We start from the raw sequence: 16,334 nt of genomic DNA, 5'->3' as shown, positions 1-16,334 counted from the left end.
GTGGCAAATGGCCTTTTTTCTTCTATATCAGTAGTGACTATTGAATCTTGACTAAATATTAAATAATAAATGAAGATGGCATCACGACTCGGGATTTCCGTTCGAGGAGGTCGAGGAAAATATCCTCATCACGCCACAGAAGTGATGTTTGTCCGTTACTAGATTCGATGAAGGACCCATTTGGCTTATGTTCCCCTGCTTTTGTTTCAAATTTGACTCCGATGATGTTGAGATATTGACTTTGTAAGGTGGGTTGTGAACAGAAGTTGGCATTGTACGATGTTTCATCGATCAATACAAAATATTTTATGTTATTTACTTATGAGATTAGATTTACCTTTATTGAGAGACTTATATTTCATTACTTTTATTTAAAATTTGAAATTGATAAACTAAAGATTTAATTATATTTTTCCAATTATTAAACCAGCTCTTAAGTAGATTGATATGCCCATTGATTTGGAAAATACGAAGAAATTATTTTTACGTGCCAACCCTTGTGAAGGTGGAAGGGGATTGGATTGATTAAATATTATTTTTATATTAATACATGAAAACTATATAGAAATATAAAAAATAATAATTTAAAACTAAACAAAATTTAAAAAAAATGCAAAATTAAACTCCGCCTAAGCTGAGCTTGGATCACATGCCAATGTGATGGTAAGTCCCTGCTGGTTGCTGATCTTATCTTGAGAAACTGGACCTTTTGATGTGATTGGAAACTTTTACATGGATCTGGCACTTTCCAACTAAACTGGAATCTTTATCTTTTTTCTATTATTATTATCTTTTATCTACAAGATATAAAACTCAATTTTATATTAAGAAACTGGTTCAAAATAGGTTTAAATAATGTTTAAAAGTTTTGAGCTTTGAATTGCATTGCTGGATAATAAAATACGGTTGGTTGTGTGTGTTGGATGTTCTTTTCAAATATATTTTTTTTGTTTAAAATTTAATTAAAATATTTTTAAAATTTTAATATCAACACATCAAAATCATAAAAAATATTTAAAAACTAATTTAATATATTTTTATGTAAAAAAAACACTTTTCAAAATATTAAAAACATAAACCACTATACTTCCGGGCACCATAAAAAAATAATAACCATGTTTATTTTATCAACAAGATGATCCAGCGTACCATATAATCTCTAAAAATAACAATATTTTACTTAGGTAGTAGCCATGTTATGTATTATGAATTTAAAATAGATATAATCACTTTGCTAAAGTGCCAAATTAATGTAATTATTATGAATAAACCTTTGAAATCCTTCATAACTAATTTATTCAAGCACATTAACTTATTTATTTAATGGACTGTACATTATCAACAGGACAGGATTAGAGTAAGCCTTTTGAGCTGTGGAAATAATGGACCTGTAATAAATTTTGAGGCTTGATTATAAGGTTTTTTTTCAATGACTTTAGAGTGATTATTTCATCATATCAAGTTTATTTTATTTTATATAATTGAATCATGTAAATATAAATATATTTTTAAATAAATCAATCGTAGGTTATTACCACATAAATGAGAAATAAAAAAATAAAAAACATCATCCCCTATTTATATTTTTAATTTCTTGCTTTTCTAAACAATAAATTTTGATCTATCTTCCCACGAGATTTCAACATGCAACAAGTTGAATTAATAGATTTCAGGTCTAAAACATGTTTTGGAAAAAAAAACAAGTTAATTGATAATCCTTTCAAAAAAATAATTACATTAATTTGTCTATTTAGAAAATTAATTGTTTTTATTTAATTGATAATTTTTTGACATGGTACCTTGCGTTTGAAATACGGATCCGAGAAAATACAAATAATAAAAACAAAACTGTTTATTTATATTATAATCTCAGATTCACGTTGACAAAAACATACACTGCCAACAGCACACAACAGAGAAAAGTTCAAAAAAAAAAACCAGTTTCTCTCAGAGAAAATGCAACTCCACACGATCTTTCCTCGCTGAAAATTGTTTTCTCCTCACTTCCCCGAGAAAGAAAAAAGCAAGGGAAAAGGAAAATTCAATCCTTCATGATCCGAAACCACCATTCTCCACCCGAACTCCCGGTCTCCGCTATCAATGGAGGTTCCGACGGTGGCTCCGGTCAGAGTTCCAACTCGATTCGAGACCGTTCTCTTTTCAAACGAAACCCTAACTGCAATACTAACACTCCAGACAAATCAAGTAAATCACCTCTTGATCGGTCTGATCGCCGCAGCCGATGGCACTATACAAACAGAAGCTACAACCGCAAGGGGTGGTTGCTCCCTTGCCTTCCATTTCGCGGCGTTTATTTATTCTACTGTTTGATTTTTTTCTCTGTTTTAGCTTTCGTTTTGGCGTCTATTTTGTTGCAGAGTTCGATTACCGGTATGGCTGTGTTTGGTAGAGGGTGGATTGATCATCGGAGACCGATCAAAGAAGATTTGAAATCAGGTGCTATGTTGAAATTCGTGCCCGTGTTAAAATCACGGTTGCCTTTGGAAGGTCACGGGCTCGATCATGTCAGATTGCTGGCTAATAGAGTTGGCCTCAGGCCTCCAAGACTCGCCGTTGTAAGTTTCCGAGTCTGTTTAAATTTATTTTTTGCTGTAGATGAGAAATGCTATTTTAGGAGAAAAATAATAAGAATAGATTGCAAGAATTAGACAATAGGATTAGTGCGAAGCCCATTGGTGGGTCCCGTTAATCTTTTGGCAATGCATGGGTCAATAACAAGGAAGAATAGTGATTGAATTGAAGTATGGAGATGGAGGAGGAAGAAAGGTCAATTAGAAATGATTCGTGGAGAAGAATGAATGCCGTGTCACACATAATTTAAAGAAAGTTTAGCTCATAAGGGAAGTGAATGGAGGAAGTCAATTCAAGCAGCCAGCCCAACTAGTTCGGGACCGAGAAATCCTTTTAATGAAACAATTACAAGTTTATTGTTAGAATATATGCAGTTGAAGGTATGGAAGTAGTTTAGACTCTTTTTAAGAATTTATGAAGCAGGAGGAGCTTAGGTCATGCGCGGGTTGCATTGTTTTGCGTTGGTTTTCTTCTTTATCCTTTCGTTAGACATGTGGACTAGATAAATACATTTTTCTGACGTGCACTTCTAGATAAAGTTCTGTTTTTTTTTTTTTTTCTCTCCAAAGACTTCATCTACGTGTTTTTTTGTACTGACCTTGTGCGAGTGTGTTTTATTTTAATGGTACTTTGTTCTGATGATATTCAGATCTTAGGAAACATGAAGAAGGGCCCACAGTCATTGATGTTGATTAGTGTGGTGATGAATCTGCGGAAACTTGGTTATGCACTTAAGGTGATTTGTTTTGGCTGTTCTTGTATAACTTCGCTGACATTTCTATGTAGATTTTAGCATTTCTTGCTGCTAGTACCAAATGCTTTGTTAGACTATGCAACTGCATGTAAATGTCACACCATCTCTTTAACAGGTTGATGTAGTTTGGCTCGTGGAGGGAGCCTTAATACAAGTTTATGCGTCTCCCTGTTCAAAATAAGCATGGCATAAATGTTGATGTGGAGGCTGCATGTTCTACTTTGGTCTTCAACAAAATTGTTTATGCGCCTAACAATACCTATTTGACAGATATATGCAGTGGATAATGGTGTGACACGATCAGTGTGGGAGGAAATAGGAGGCCGGATATCAATTTTAGGACCAGAGCAATATGACCATATTGATTGGTCCATGTACGATTCTTTCTCTTAATATTGCAGCTTCACTTAAATTTGTTTTCTATTTATGGTTTTTGTTTTGGATTGTGATTATTACAGCTAGGAACTTTCTGTTTCTATTTGTTTTTTCAGCAAGTTAATTGGTATTGCTAATATACATGTATTTTTCTACAGTTTTGAAGCTGTTATTGTTGATTCACTTGAAGCCAAAGGGGCAGTTTCAAGGTGCCTGGGTTTGCTTACTTAATCCTTTAAGAAATCACTGAAGTTTATAATTTTGCTCTAGTGTTTCAGTGATTGTTCATTGCCTGGGTGGATTGTGCTGTGAATGCATGCATGTGGAATTAAACACAAACATCTACTCTGTTGGACATTTTGCAAACAAAATATGCCGTTGTCATAGTGGAATGCATTTGCTACACACATGACATTAGACACAATATAACATATGTATAACTAGGGGTGTTCATGGTCCGGTTTTAACCCAAAAATTCAATTGAATTGGAAAATAGTATTCCTTGTTAATATAACCCGGACCGAACCGAGAACCAGTTTTATTCGGTTCGGGTCGGTTTTTTAGCATTAAAAACCAGAAATCAATGAAGATTTGTGGAGGCCTTCGTGAGTGCTGGAATGAGATTCCTTGATTATAGGAATAATGAAATCAGATGTGGGCAAGAGATAGATTCGACCGTTAAAGAGAATTATTCCTTCCTTGAAGAGCCATGGACCTAAAGCTTCTCCCTTGATTTTCTTCACAAAGTCCTGCAAGTGTAGGGTAGCCAAGATGTGGTGTCAAAGACTCAAAACGTAAAAATAAGATTTAATGTTAACATACAAGAGAAAATGATTGAGAAGGGCACAGAGGAGAGGGAGCGGGGGGAGGGAGGGAGGGGTGGGTGGAAAGGGGAAAAGGGGAAAGGGAAGGGGAAGGCGGGGAGCGGCTGGAAAGGGGGAAAGGAAGGGGGAAAGGGAAGGGGGGGCGGCTGGAAAGGGGGGAAGGGGGCGGCTGGAAAGGTAGGTTAGGGTCTTTTTATGCTTTTTTTTTAGATTCAATTAAACCGGTTCGGTTTGGTCCAGTTCAATTGGTTTAAGCTTTTTTAAACCGGAACCGAACCAGACCGGGTGGTTTTTTTATTTTTTAATCCGTTTATTTGGTTTTTTCTATCGGTTCGGTTTTTTCGGTTAATTTTTCTCGGTTCTTTTGGTTTAATCAGTTGGTCGGTTTTTTTGAACACCCCTATGTATAACAGATATGGGAGGAAATTAAATTTGAAGTGACCAACAAGATTGTTTGTATCATTTTATCATCTTCATAAAATTTTATAAACATGAGACCTTGCACTTATCTGCAAAATGCAGGAATTTAGATTGATGTTTTAATCTAGATGTGGCTTTGTTCTTGGGTGTTGGAAACTTCAATATATGTACCGGGAATGGATTATAGTATTTTAGACATGAAGAGGAAGTTGAGTGTATTAGGAGCTCTCTTGGTCATTTTTGAAGTTATTTGTAAATATGTGATAAGAACTCTTTTGTGCAAACGTACTTGTGAATACAAAGGTGATTCTGTGGATAATAAAAGTGATAGTTATATGGATAGAATTACCTAAAGTGCATGTTTAGAATTCTCTGTATCTGTATTTGCAAGTGTGAAGATCTGGATATCTGGCTGCCTTTGTTTGAGATGCTATGATCATTTACTTCTATATCTATGCAGCCTCACACAGGAGCCATTCCAGTCAATACCGCTTGTGTGGATAATCCAAGAAGATACCCTTGCGAATCGTCTTCCATTGTATCAAGAAATGGGCTGGCAGCATTTGCTGTCTCATTGGAGAAGTATTTTTAACAGGGCTAATGTTGTTGTATTTCCAGACTTCACTTTGCCGGTAAAAATGCCACCTCTGTATGTAATTGCATCTCATTTCTTGCCAGTCATGTATAGAAAATCTTATGCTATTTTTTACAGCCCACTTCTAGCCAGCCTTGTATAGAAAATCTTATGCTGTTTTTCAATTTATATTCCTCTCTGTATCAGATGTTATATACTGTGCTTGACACTGGAAACTTCTTTGTGATTCCTGGATCACCAGTAGATGTGTGGGCTGCTGAAAGCTACAGTAAGACCCACGCTAAGCATCAGTTAAGGGTGGACCATGGATTCAGCAAAGATGATTTGGTGGTTCTAGTTGTTGGGAGTTCTTTCTTCTATGATGAGCTATCATGGGATTATGCCGTGGCAGTGCACACCCTAGGACCTCTACTAGCCAAATATGCAAGGACCAAAGATGCTGAAGGATCATTTAAATTAGTTTTCTTAGGCGGTAATTCCACTGATGATAATGCTTTACAGGTAGTCATCTTCTCATTGGTTTTAGCTTATTACTTCTGTTGTGATGTTATGTTTATCTTCTTGTATCCCTGCTACTTGATTTAGTTTGATTTAAATTAGTTTTCTTAGGCGGTAATTCCACTGATGATAATGCTTTACAGGTAGTCATCTTCTCATTGGTTTTAGCTTATTACTTCTGTTGTGATGTTATGTTTATCTTCTTGTATCCCTGCTACTTGATTTAGTGTATTCATATATTAAGTGAAAACTTGTATAATGGTACACTTTTGACTAAGCTAGTCTTCTAATGTCTATTTGATCACTTGACTGCATAGGAATGGGGTTGACTAGAAGAATGCCCAGGGAAATATATACATGATCTGACCTTGATATTTCATCAAGTTTTCTTTTTGTGTCTTATTTTAAACAATGCTATCAAAGTATTGTCAATGTATTTATTTTAATACTCCGTGCAACTAAATTGATTTTCTTGTTCAATACTTCCTTTTTGTGGCCACTTATATTATATGTGGTCACTACTTCAGAAGAGCCTTTTCTTTCCTAATAATTGGAACATGCCAGTTGATAGTTCTTGCTGTTTAGTATCTTCTCAAAGGAGAGACTTTTTTTTCTTTTGGGAAGAAACAACAGAGAGAGAGATGGGGTGATGTTTGTTTTTAAAATTTAATATCATGCTCTGTTCAATTTTATGCCTTGCTTAAGCTAGAGTTTTTTTTTGTTCTTTTCATGTAGGAAGTTGTTTCTGGTCTGGGACTTCATCATGGCTCTGTGTGGCATTATGGCCTGCATGGTGATGTCAACAGTGTGTTATTAATGGCAGATGTTGTTCTTTATGGTTCTTCCCAAAATGAACAGGGTTTTCCTCCTTTACTTATCCGAGCCATGACCTTTGGAACCCCTGTCATTGCACCCGATATTCCTATCTTGAAAAAATATGTGAGTGTGTATTCAAGTTTTTGTGGACTTGATTCCTTCTTTGGTAAATTATGTGGAGCACCTATCTCTATTTGTTTCTTCATTTGAAGAGATTGACAAATAAATTTCTTAAAATAACAGGTTGATGATGGAGCCCATGGGATATTGTTCTCAAAATATAGCCTTGAAGCATTGACAAGGGCTCTCTCTCTTTTGATATCAAATGGAAAACTTTCTAAATTTGCTCAAACTCTTGCTTTCTCTGGAAGACTGCTTGCTAAGAACATGCTTGCATCAGAATGTATAATTGGTTATGCAAGGCTTTTGGAGAATTTGATTAGTTTTCCATCAGATACCTTGTTGCCTGGTCCTGTGTCTAACCTTCAACGGAGGGAATGGGAATGGAACTTGTTCAGCAAGGAACTAGAACAGGAAGTTGATGATTTGTTAAGCATGGCTGAGGGTGATTTTTCTTTCATAGAAACCAGTGCTGTTTATTCCCTTGAGAAAGAATGGAGCAATCATGTTAATTCAACTAGCATCTCTGGGAATGGAACTGAAATTCTAGTACCAGATATCCCAACAGAATCAGATTGGGATGTTTTGAGTGAAATAGAAAGCTTTGAAGAATATGAGAGGGTGGAAACAGAGGAGGTATGCTATTCCTTATGAGGGTCATGCCTCACACAACATCTACTTTTTCATTGCTCCAGTTGTCTTAGTTATTTTTCAGTCTTCATGTTGTGAAATTTTCTTCAAAAGACAGCTGAAATGGAGAATTATTTCCTATTTAGCTTCAAGAAAGAATGGATAAAAGTCATGGTCCGTGGGATGAGATTTATCGTGATGCTCGAAAATCTGAAAAGCTAAAGTTTGAAGCAAATGAGAGGGATGAAGGGGAGCTAGAAAGGACTGGCCAGCCAGTATGCATTTATGAGATATATGATGGAGCTGGGGCCTGGCCATTTTTGAATCATGGATCTTTATACCGTGGCTTAAGTCTTGTAAGTTTCTTCCAGCCATATCTGGAACTTATATTTTTTTGTATTTATAAAGAAATTATATTTCCTTTTAGTACTTACGACATTTCTTTCTTTCTTTCCTTTTTTTTGGTTGCTGTCTAGGATATTTGCTTTCTTTTCTTGTTTTTTTTTTTAAAAAATAAATTGGCGTGCACACACACATGCCATTTTCTGGAGATAATAGTTAGGGCATTTGAGCTTTTTGCAACTGGTTTTGTTGCTTCCTGAAATGACAAATGATTAAATATTGGTAACAGAACTGTATGTTGCGTCCGCACTCGAGCCATAATTTCTCTTTTGTTTTTTGTCCTATAACATTCAATTAATGGTTCTTTACTAAGATTTGAACTGTATATTGCTTTGTTTGGAGATGCTGTGATGTCCAAGTGTTTTATTCCAATATAAAGAAACCTTATAATTGGTGTTTGAATTTTTTAAGATATGCTCCTGTATGAGCAGTCATGCTTTAACTAGTTTTGATTTCTTTTAATCATGCTACATTTATCTCTTAGTCTACAAAAGCGCGGAGGTCAAGATCTGATGATGTGGATGCAGTTGCCCGGCTTCCCCTCCTGAACGACAGTTACTATCAGAATATATTATGTGATATAGGAGGAATGTTTTCTATTGCAAACAGGGTGGATGACATTCACAAGAGACCTTGGATTGGGTTTCAATCATGGCATGCTGCTGGTAGGAAGGTATCTTTTATGCCAGTGATATTATAGTTTAAACTTTCAAAATTGCAGGATTAGATAAATCAAATTTAAGGTCATTATTTTTCCAAGTTGCAATCAGCTTCTTGGAAAAATTGCAGAATTTGATATTCGCACAAACCAGTTAGCATATTTCTGGTGAAACTGACATTCTCTGTATAAAATAATTTATTTTCAGAAGTGCAATTATTGACTGTTCCTTTTCTTGATTCAGGTTTCATTAACATTTAAAGCTGAACAAGTTCTAGAAGAAAAGGTGCAAGAAGAAAATATAGATGTAATGTACTACTGGGCTCGCCTAGATATGGATGGTGGAGTTACAGGAAGCAACGATGAACTCACTTTCTGGTCCATGTGTGACATCTTAAATGGAGGACACTGCAGGTATCTTTGCTTCAAGTAGGGGGTGTTCATGGTCAAGTCATTTTGCGCAATGTTTAAAAATGTCAGATTGTCCATCTATCCTGTGGTATCTGTGGGTCCCTTATTACACATACCATACAAATTTTGCTATTCTTTTATTGTTTTCATTCTTCTGTCTTTAGCTGAACAAATCTATTATTTTTTAGCCAAATAAATGGGAAAACTGTTTTTGGATGCCACTGGCATTTGCTCTTATACTACTCTGCTGAAATCACTTGTGGAAAAGGCAGGTTTGACCATCTTCAGTTTAGCTTTAAACAGGGCCAAAAAGAAGATGGGTAAAGGCTAGTCGTACATGCCCCATTGTAATTGCACTCTGTAGATTGTTATTACACAGATGTGAGCATTTGCCTTTTCAAAGCCAGAATTTTAACTTCTGGCTTTTGAATGCATGCAGAATTGCTTTTGAAGATGCCTTCCGCCATATGTATGGCTTGCCATCAAATCTTGAAGTTCTTCCTCCGATGCCAGAAGATGGAGGTCACTGGTCTGCCCTGCATAGCTGGGTCATGCCAACCCCTTCCTTTCTGGAGTTCATTATGTTTTCACGGTAATTTACGAAGGATGCTATTTTCCGCCCAAGCCAGTTTCCTGTTACATAGATGAAATGTTATGTCCGAGGCATTATTGGTAGTTGCAAGTCCATCAGTAGTTGATGTTTTGTAAAATCAAATTGCAGAATGTTTGTTGATTCTCTTGATGCTCTGCAATCCAACTCTGGCCAAATGACCAAGTGTCTGTTGAGTTCCTCAGAGCTACAAGTAAGATACATAGATACTAGACTGCCTGCTTCATATGTTTAGGATAGATTATAGTACTACCATTCATGAATATATTTATCTAATGGTATGCAGGAAAAACATTGTTATTGTCGAATATTGGAGGTCCTTGTTAATGTTTGGGCTTATCATAGTGCACGAAGGATGGTTTACATAGATCCACACACTGGTTCTGTAGAAGAGCAGCACCCTGTTGAGCAAAGAAAGGGAATAATGTGGGGAAAGTACTTTAAGCTTATGGTGTTGAAGAGCATGGACGAAGATCTTGCTGAGGCTGCAGATGATGGAGATCATCCAAGGGAGAGGTGGCTGTGGCCACTAACAGGAGAAGTGCATTGGCAAGGGATTTATGAAAGGGAGAGGGAAGAAAAATATAGAGTAAAAATGGACAAGAAGCGGAAAACAAAAGAGAAACTATTTGAAAGATTGAAGTCTGGATACAAACAGAAACCACTTAGGAAAATATAGGAAGTTGAGATTCTGAAACCCTAAGGGCCAATTCTGACCACGGAATATGCTTGACTCCCAAGTCCTAATATGGCTGCTGAATATATTCTTCTCAACTTCAGAGATGGACAGGGATCTTGAGGAGAAGATGAGAAGCTTCATTTTTTTTTTCTTTTCTAACAGCTTCAGCACGGATTTTGCTCGTCTTTTCATTTTCACCAAACACACACTCATGGGGTAAAGGGGAGAAGAAAACTGGCTTCCCTTTGACTTCAGCTCACAACTCGGGGCATGTTTGCACGAAACTCCGACTGGCCCCGACTATACCAGGATTTTGAGCAGTACCACGCATGAGTTGAAATTCTTTTTAACCATTCAAATTACTTATAGTCGAGGGACCGAACCACATAATTCGTTTATCATTGTATATTCTTTTGGTAATGTAGATGCAATTTTGTTACAAAGAAAGACTAACTTGTTCTGTTTCCTGTTCTGACTTTCATTTTCGCTGCTTCGGAGGAACTGCAGATGACCAAATCGTTGCTTGTACTGAAACTAACCTTCGCTTTGCCACAGAGGAACTGCGTCTAAGTTTTGGAGTCGTTCTTGCCATATGAAGCGTTTGTTCGCAGCTTGGTTGAATAAGAAAACGAAGTATGCCCCATAAATAGATTGGATAAACTTTTGCAACATTTAACTTTTACTCGTAAAAAAGTTTTTAAATATGTTGAATCAATTTTTACTTAAATTAAAAAAAAAATACTATATATTTTAATCAAAATCTCACTTCAATCATAAGTTCAAATTTTTTTTTTTTATCTTAGAGCATCTTTCCTCTCTTAAAAAAATTACATTAGATCTATTTTTATCGAACATACTTTTAATTTAACTTATTTTCATCATAATTTATTTATAAAAACAACTCTTAAATTATGATTGAAAACAAAAGAATACTTTCTAAAAATCATACCAGAACATATATTCAAAAACTCCGGTTTATGGACCATTTGCCACCTTAAACCTCCTTTCTCTGCTTTTTTTTTTTTTTTTTTGAATTCGAACCTACAATCCATGTTAAAGCAGAAGTCTCTTAGCAAAATCCGACGGTACTAATTGACCATGAACTCTCATGGCCCTTCTGTAAATCAATAAAAAAAATTTGCGAATGCGGACCCGACCCAGTTCAGTAAATTATTTCATCATCACCCTAAAAAACGAGAATATTACAAATACCTCCCGCACTCACCTGGGACCAATGGTCGGACCTGTTAATGGTATTTTTTAGGGTTTAAATGACTCCAAAACCCAAACCCAAACCCAACCCTCTCTCTCCGTTTCTCTGTCTGTCTCTCCCGCTCTCGGAAATAGTAGGTAACCTCACTCTGTCTTTCCCTCTCAAACACTCCATATCTTTCTTCTATACTTCAATTCTGTCAATCATTTCTTTATTTTTATTCTCCCTTCTAGTGTAAATGTACTAGCTTTAGCTGAAATGCAACCACGTACTTGTTTGATTTTTGTTTGTGGGTCATTTTGAGTTACACATGATTGATCTTTTTTTTTAAATGGGGTTTGTTTGGTAGTGAGAAATATGGTTAGATGTTGGAGAATTACCTTTTTCCTGTTTGGTTTCTGAGAAAATCGAGGAAATTGAGCAAAACTAGTGCAAAATTGTTGAATTTTTAGTATTTGGGCATTGAAAAGTAACTGGAACTGATGATGCGTTCTCAAGTTCCTAGTTTGATGTTCTAACACGACACCGGCTTGCAAGTTTGTATATGATAGGATGGGGTCATGGCTGTCTGATTATTTGATACGTTTTGTCTATGAAAATATATGTCTTTACTGTGAAATTATTTGTCTTTTTGATACTCTGAATTTGGCTGTGTATCATGTAGGTTTTGTATGTTAAAGGGTGGTGGGTTTTTTCTCATCATGCATGCTGTAAAGGGTGTCTGGGTTGGCCAAACGTTTGCTTTAGCCAAGTGCAATGATTCTGGAGGGAAGAAGTCTCGGATTCGGAGGTCGAAGGAGGAGAGGAAGGGAATGGTGGAGTCCTTTATAAAGACGTAATATGATGGTTCCCCTTCAATGAAGCGTAACTGTTTTATTCTTTTGGTCTGAAGATGATTACTAAAATTATTGGAATCATTAATTTGCCCTATCTGTTCCCGATGAATGCTATGAAATTGCTTCTCTTGGATGTCGTTCGCTAAAACTGAAAGATCGAGTGCTTGCTGAGATGCACATGCACTCACATGCTCATGGACACACACGTATGCACTGAATAAGTAATCCCAGAGGCAGCAGTCTATGACATGGTAGATGGACTATTTCTTGTTTTTCCTGGAAGTTTGATTTATTGTTGGTAATAGGTTCATATAGTATTTTCCAAACCAAACGATAGCGATTAGCTTCTTGATAACACAATGATGACCCGGTCTAAATAGAAAATTGTTGTTTATATTAACCTTTTAATAGTTATCTTTCTTTTTTAAATTCTCATTGCAAAGTTCTTGGAGAAGTAGATTTGGGCATCCATTCATTTGGAAGACCTGCTTTCAGGTACCAGAATTTAAACAATGGGAATTTTCCATCTCTTAATCTCACACACAAGGAAGTTGGTGGGTCGTTTTATACTGTACGGGAGATTGTTCGGGAGATAATCCAAGAAAATAGAGTGCTGGGTCCTGGTAACTTGTCACCGGAAGAGCAGAATAATGGTCAATTTGTGGAGCAGTACCCATTGGGTACAATTTCCACAGAACCTCAAGCTTCTCTATCCACATCTCCAAATGGAAGTCCTGTACCAGATCAGCATGATGAGGGCTCAAGTGAAGAGCATTTAATTTCTGAGCTTCAGGTTGAACCTGAACAGCAGGGATTCGATAATGGGAGCCATGTAATTGTTAAGAATGAAGAAGCTGATAAACCAGAAGTTGTAGAGGTTCAAGAAACTGAACCTCTGGAAATAGAGAAAAGAATGGAAGAAGTGGCAGCATCTGATTCTAAAGTAACTCAAATGGCAGATGTAATGGTAGAGACATTTCCATTGCCGCCTGTTACCAAGCCAGCTGGAAACTTGAATGGAAATTGCAGTAATTTAAGGGAGATAAATGGGACTTGTGAAGAGAAAAATGTTGAAAAGGTCCTCTTGGAACCAAAACATGACCCAGGAAATGGCATTTCTTTGCCTGACAGAATAACTTCCTTGAATGATAGCAGTTTGGCAGATGATAAAGAAGTGGAAAAGTCAGCAGTTCAATTGTTGGAACAAAGCTCTGATTTGGTGCGTGAACAAGAAGTGGAAAACTTTGCAGATCTGGCAATGGCAAATTCGCATGCATCTGTCACCAAAGGAAGCATTTTGCCGGATGCTGAGGCTGACATGGATGTGAAGTTGAAGTCACCACATGATGACAAGACAATTGCTGAAACTAAGGTGAGTTTTTTTCAATACCACGTATAATTATGTGGCCACTTTCTGCTGGAGGTGTGCACTGCAGAAAACATAAACCACTAGCCCGCCTTCTTTTATTTTATTTCCCTTCCCTTCCCTTTCCTTTCCTTTCCTTTCTGGGTTTTCTTTTTCAAGATTCTTTCAACTTGCATGGTGTGGTCGGCTGCTAAAAGGCATTTATGATCTAGCAAGCTGCAACTGCTTTGCTATTATTTCTTCCCTTCCAGTGCATTAATTTAATTCATGTTCTTGGTTTAATGCAAGGTGGAGCAAGATATGTATATTCATGTAAAAGCTAATTCTGAGACAAAAGATAAAGTTGCAGTTCTACATAGTCGTGCCTCTCAGAAAGGAAGCAGTCCAACACTAAACAGAATTAATCTGTAAGTATAAGTCATGACCATACCTTTAAACTCATTGCTTTGATCTGCCATCCGCTCTACGTCCTTCACTGGAGTATTTCTAGATGTTGGTGTATTGATTTATCTTTTGCTTTGTTTCCATGAGCAGTGAATCGTGGGGAGCGGCATCCAAGAGTCATACAGAACCAGAAACTAACCCGCTTTGGGCCATTTTTAAATCGTTCTTGGCTGCCTTTGTGAAATTTTGGTCAGAATAAATCCTTTAGTAGCGTAGCTATATTCTGTCTACGGTTTCTGCAGAGTGGATTTATACTTTACCTGCCACACTAGTGCATCAAGTTTTCCTGTCTATATCAAGAGTGATTGTCACCGCTCGTTTTCTTCCCCTCCATATTTTTTTTCCCTTCACCCACTTCACTAGACCATTATGATCATAAAAGCTTATTGCAATGGTTGGCATCCCACTTATGGGTTACTTGAAGAGATGTGGTGGTTGAAATTTCGTTGGTAAAACAGTGGCAACACCCATTAACCTCTGAGAGAAACCGTGTCATCTTTATGGTAGGTTGACATTATATTTTTTAGCTGGAGTGATGTAAGATTCGTGTTAGTATCTCGAGACAGAAAAGAATAGATAAGGATAAAGGGGATATGTTCGGTAGAGAGGACATGTTTTTTTGTATTTTTTGTTTTGAGAATATAAAAACTCACTCCAAATTGTTTCAGAGAGTTTTTGTTTTTGTTTCATTAACCAAACATAAACATATTTCTGCTTTCTATATATTTCTCGCAATTTTAGAAATGAACGATATCTTACTATTGAATTATAAATTGTGCTTGAAACCTTGATAAATCAGTTGTCTTCGCAACTTCAGTGGGCCTTCACAGCGTTGTTTTGAAGGCCTGGGCCTGTGCATAAATCTCCAAGGGCCGCCCATAAGATCATATCGTACAAATCGATTGTTATCTCGAATTTTTACATAGAAGCAACAAGCATAAAATAATAACAATAAATAAATAAACAAATAAAAACCAGGGCTGTTCCCCATTTGGAATTATCAACCACGAAAATATAAAAGAAGCAAAAAAAAAAAAAACAAAATAAATACTTATATGTAAATCCCAACCCCCTTCTAATCAAGAAAAAGAAGTTTCGAAAAATTATTGAATTCCTAAAAATAACGTCAATCTCGTTTTTCTATTATTTTCTATAAATCACCTCACAAACCCTAAATTTATGATAATTATCCATGCTAACTTACCCGCACAAAGTTAATTAAGATATAAGCACAGTTTTAATTTTTGTATTAGCAGCATTGAAAACCAAAACTAAAGGATATTATGCTTATCAAACAATTGTAGGGCCTATTTTATTTTATTTTATTTTATTTTATTTTGCAAATCTCATCTAGCCACAATTTTTTCAGATTCTCTAGTCTCTAACGCCTAATCAGGGTTCACATAACTGGATTAAAGGATTAAGACTAAAGCAATTTTAAACTAAGAAGATTATTAAAATAAAAAATTGAAAATAAAGAAATTATGTTGAATTGATCTCAAAAAAGCAAAATCAATTTTTCATCTTCCCACCACGGCTCCACCCTTAGCACTGCCGCAAGACCACCCTAGCTTTCATAAAACCATCGTGGCCATAATCCAATTGTAGTCCAACCACCATGTATTTAAAATCCATGATCCCTATCACGAAATATAGCCAAATCCAGCACACAGAATATATCAACTTGCCACCTTCGTAACAGCACCAGTCACCACCACAACGCTCTTCCTCTCTTCAGAATAAAATCCAGCTCTACGCCTCTACCGCACCTTCAACCATCACAAGACTCTCTCCTTTCAAAGCCTTCTTTCTCTGCTTAACCTCTCTAGTCACCAAGTTATCTTAAATAAAATTTGGTGAAATCTATCTTCTTAATTAGGTCAGGTCAGGTGATCAGGTCAGGTCGTGTAGTGTTATAATAATTAAAAGATCCACATTGCTTTGAGTTTTAGACCCATCACAAGACTTGGAGCATGAACGTGTAATTAATTCTAAACAAAATGCATCCACTTTTAGGGCAGCATAGATAAAAATAAAAAGGAGAGGGGAGAAACACAAATAAAAAGTGGGATATTTCTGTATCATATATTA

The 16,334-nt window shown here is 36.3% G+C and overlaps 2 protein-coding genes across 6 annotated transcripts; both read left to right on the top strand.

The window, feature by feature from the left end:
* The first annotated feature begins 1,900 nt into the window (after positions 1–1,900).
* On the top strand, positions 1,901–10,831 carry LOC133705455 (uncharacterized). 3 transcript variants are annotated; one of them, XM_062130670.1, is made up of 15 exons: positions 2,097–2,278; positions 2,379–2,576; positions 3,242–3,328; positions 3,617–3,720; positions 3,880–3,930; positions 5,426–5,597; positions 5,747–6,061; positions 6,794–6,997; positions 7,118–7,630; positions 7,771–7,980; positions 8,511–8,699; positions 8,929–9,098; positions 9,535–9,687; positions 9,817–9,898; positions 9,992–10,831. In XM_062130670.1, the coding sequence occupies exons 1-15, from the start codon at positions 2,243–2,245 to the stop codon at positions 10,382–10,384; spliced, it is 2,877 nt and encodes a 958-aa protein (XP_061986654.1). In that variant the 5' UTR covers positions 2,097–2,242; the 3' UTR covers positions 10,385–10,831. The 3 variants fall into 3 exon arrangements, with proteins under 3 accessions (XP_061986652.1, XP_061986654.1, XP_061986653.1); XM_062130669.1 differs by having other exon boundaries at positions 2,097–2,281; XM_062130668.1 differs by having other exon boundaries at positions 1,901–2,576.
* Positions 10,832–11,499: 668 nt separating this feature from the next.
* Positions 11,500–14,910, top strand: LOC133704515 (uncharacterized). 3 transcript variants are annotated; one of them, XM_062129357.1, is made up of 5 exons: positions 11,500–11,730; positions 12,262–12,432; positions 12,929–13,805; positions 14,088–14,206; positions 14,334–14,910. In XM_062129357.1, exons 2-5 carry the CDS (start codon positions 12,269–12,271, stop codon positions 14,440–14,442), a joined length of 1,269 nt encoding a protein of 422 aa, XP_061985341.1. In that variant the 5' UTR covers positions 11,500–11,730; positions 12,262–12,268; the 3' UTR covers positions 14,443–14,910. The 3 variants fall into 3 exon arrangements, with proteins under 3 accessions (XP_061985341.1, XP_061985340.1, XP_061985342.1); XM_062129356.1 differs by having other exon boundaries at positions 11,500–11,734; XM_062129358.1 differs by lacking the exons at positions 11,500–11,730; positions 12,262–12,432 and adding an exon at positions 12,439–12,684.
* Positions 14,911–16,334: the final 1,424 nt, after the last annotated feature.

This window comes from Populus nigra, chromosome 10, assembly GCF_951802175.1.
Source record: "Populus nigra chromosome 10, ddPopNigr1.1, whole genome shotgun sequence".
NCBI classification, from domain to species: Eukaryota; Viridiplantae; Streptophyta; class Magnoliopsida; order Malpighiales; family Salicaceae; genus Populus; species Populus nigra.
This window is presented reverse-complemented; position numbering and strand designations above follow the sequence as displayed.

Coding starts and splice junctions, on each gene's coding strand:
- LOC133704515 (XM_062129357.1), top strand. CDS start 12,269: ATGTTAAAGGGTGGTGGGTTTTTTCTCATCATGCATGCTGTAAAGGGT. Junction 12,433..12,928: donor GTGGAGTCCTTTATAAAGAC/GTAATATGATGG, acceptor ACCTGCTTTCAG/GTACCAGAATTTAAACAATG. Junction 14,207..14,333: donor ACACTAAACAGAATTAATCT/GTAAGTATAAGT, acceptor TTCCATGAGCAG/TGAATCGTGGGGAGCGGCAT.
- LOC133705455 (XM_062130668.1), top strand. CDS start 2,052: ATGATCCGAAACCACCATTCTCCACCCGAACTCCCGGTCTCCGCTATC. Junction 2,577..3,241: donor GGCCTCCAAGACTCGCCGTT/GTAAGTTTCCGA, acceptor GATGATATTCAG/ATCTTAGGAAACATGAAGAA. Junction 9,899..9,991: donor TGAGTTCCTCAGAGCTACAA/GTAAGATACATA, acceptor AATGGTATGCAG/GAAAAACATTGTTATTGTCG.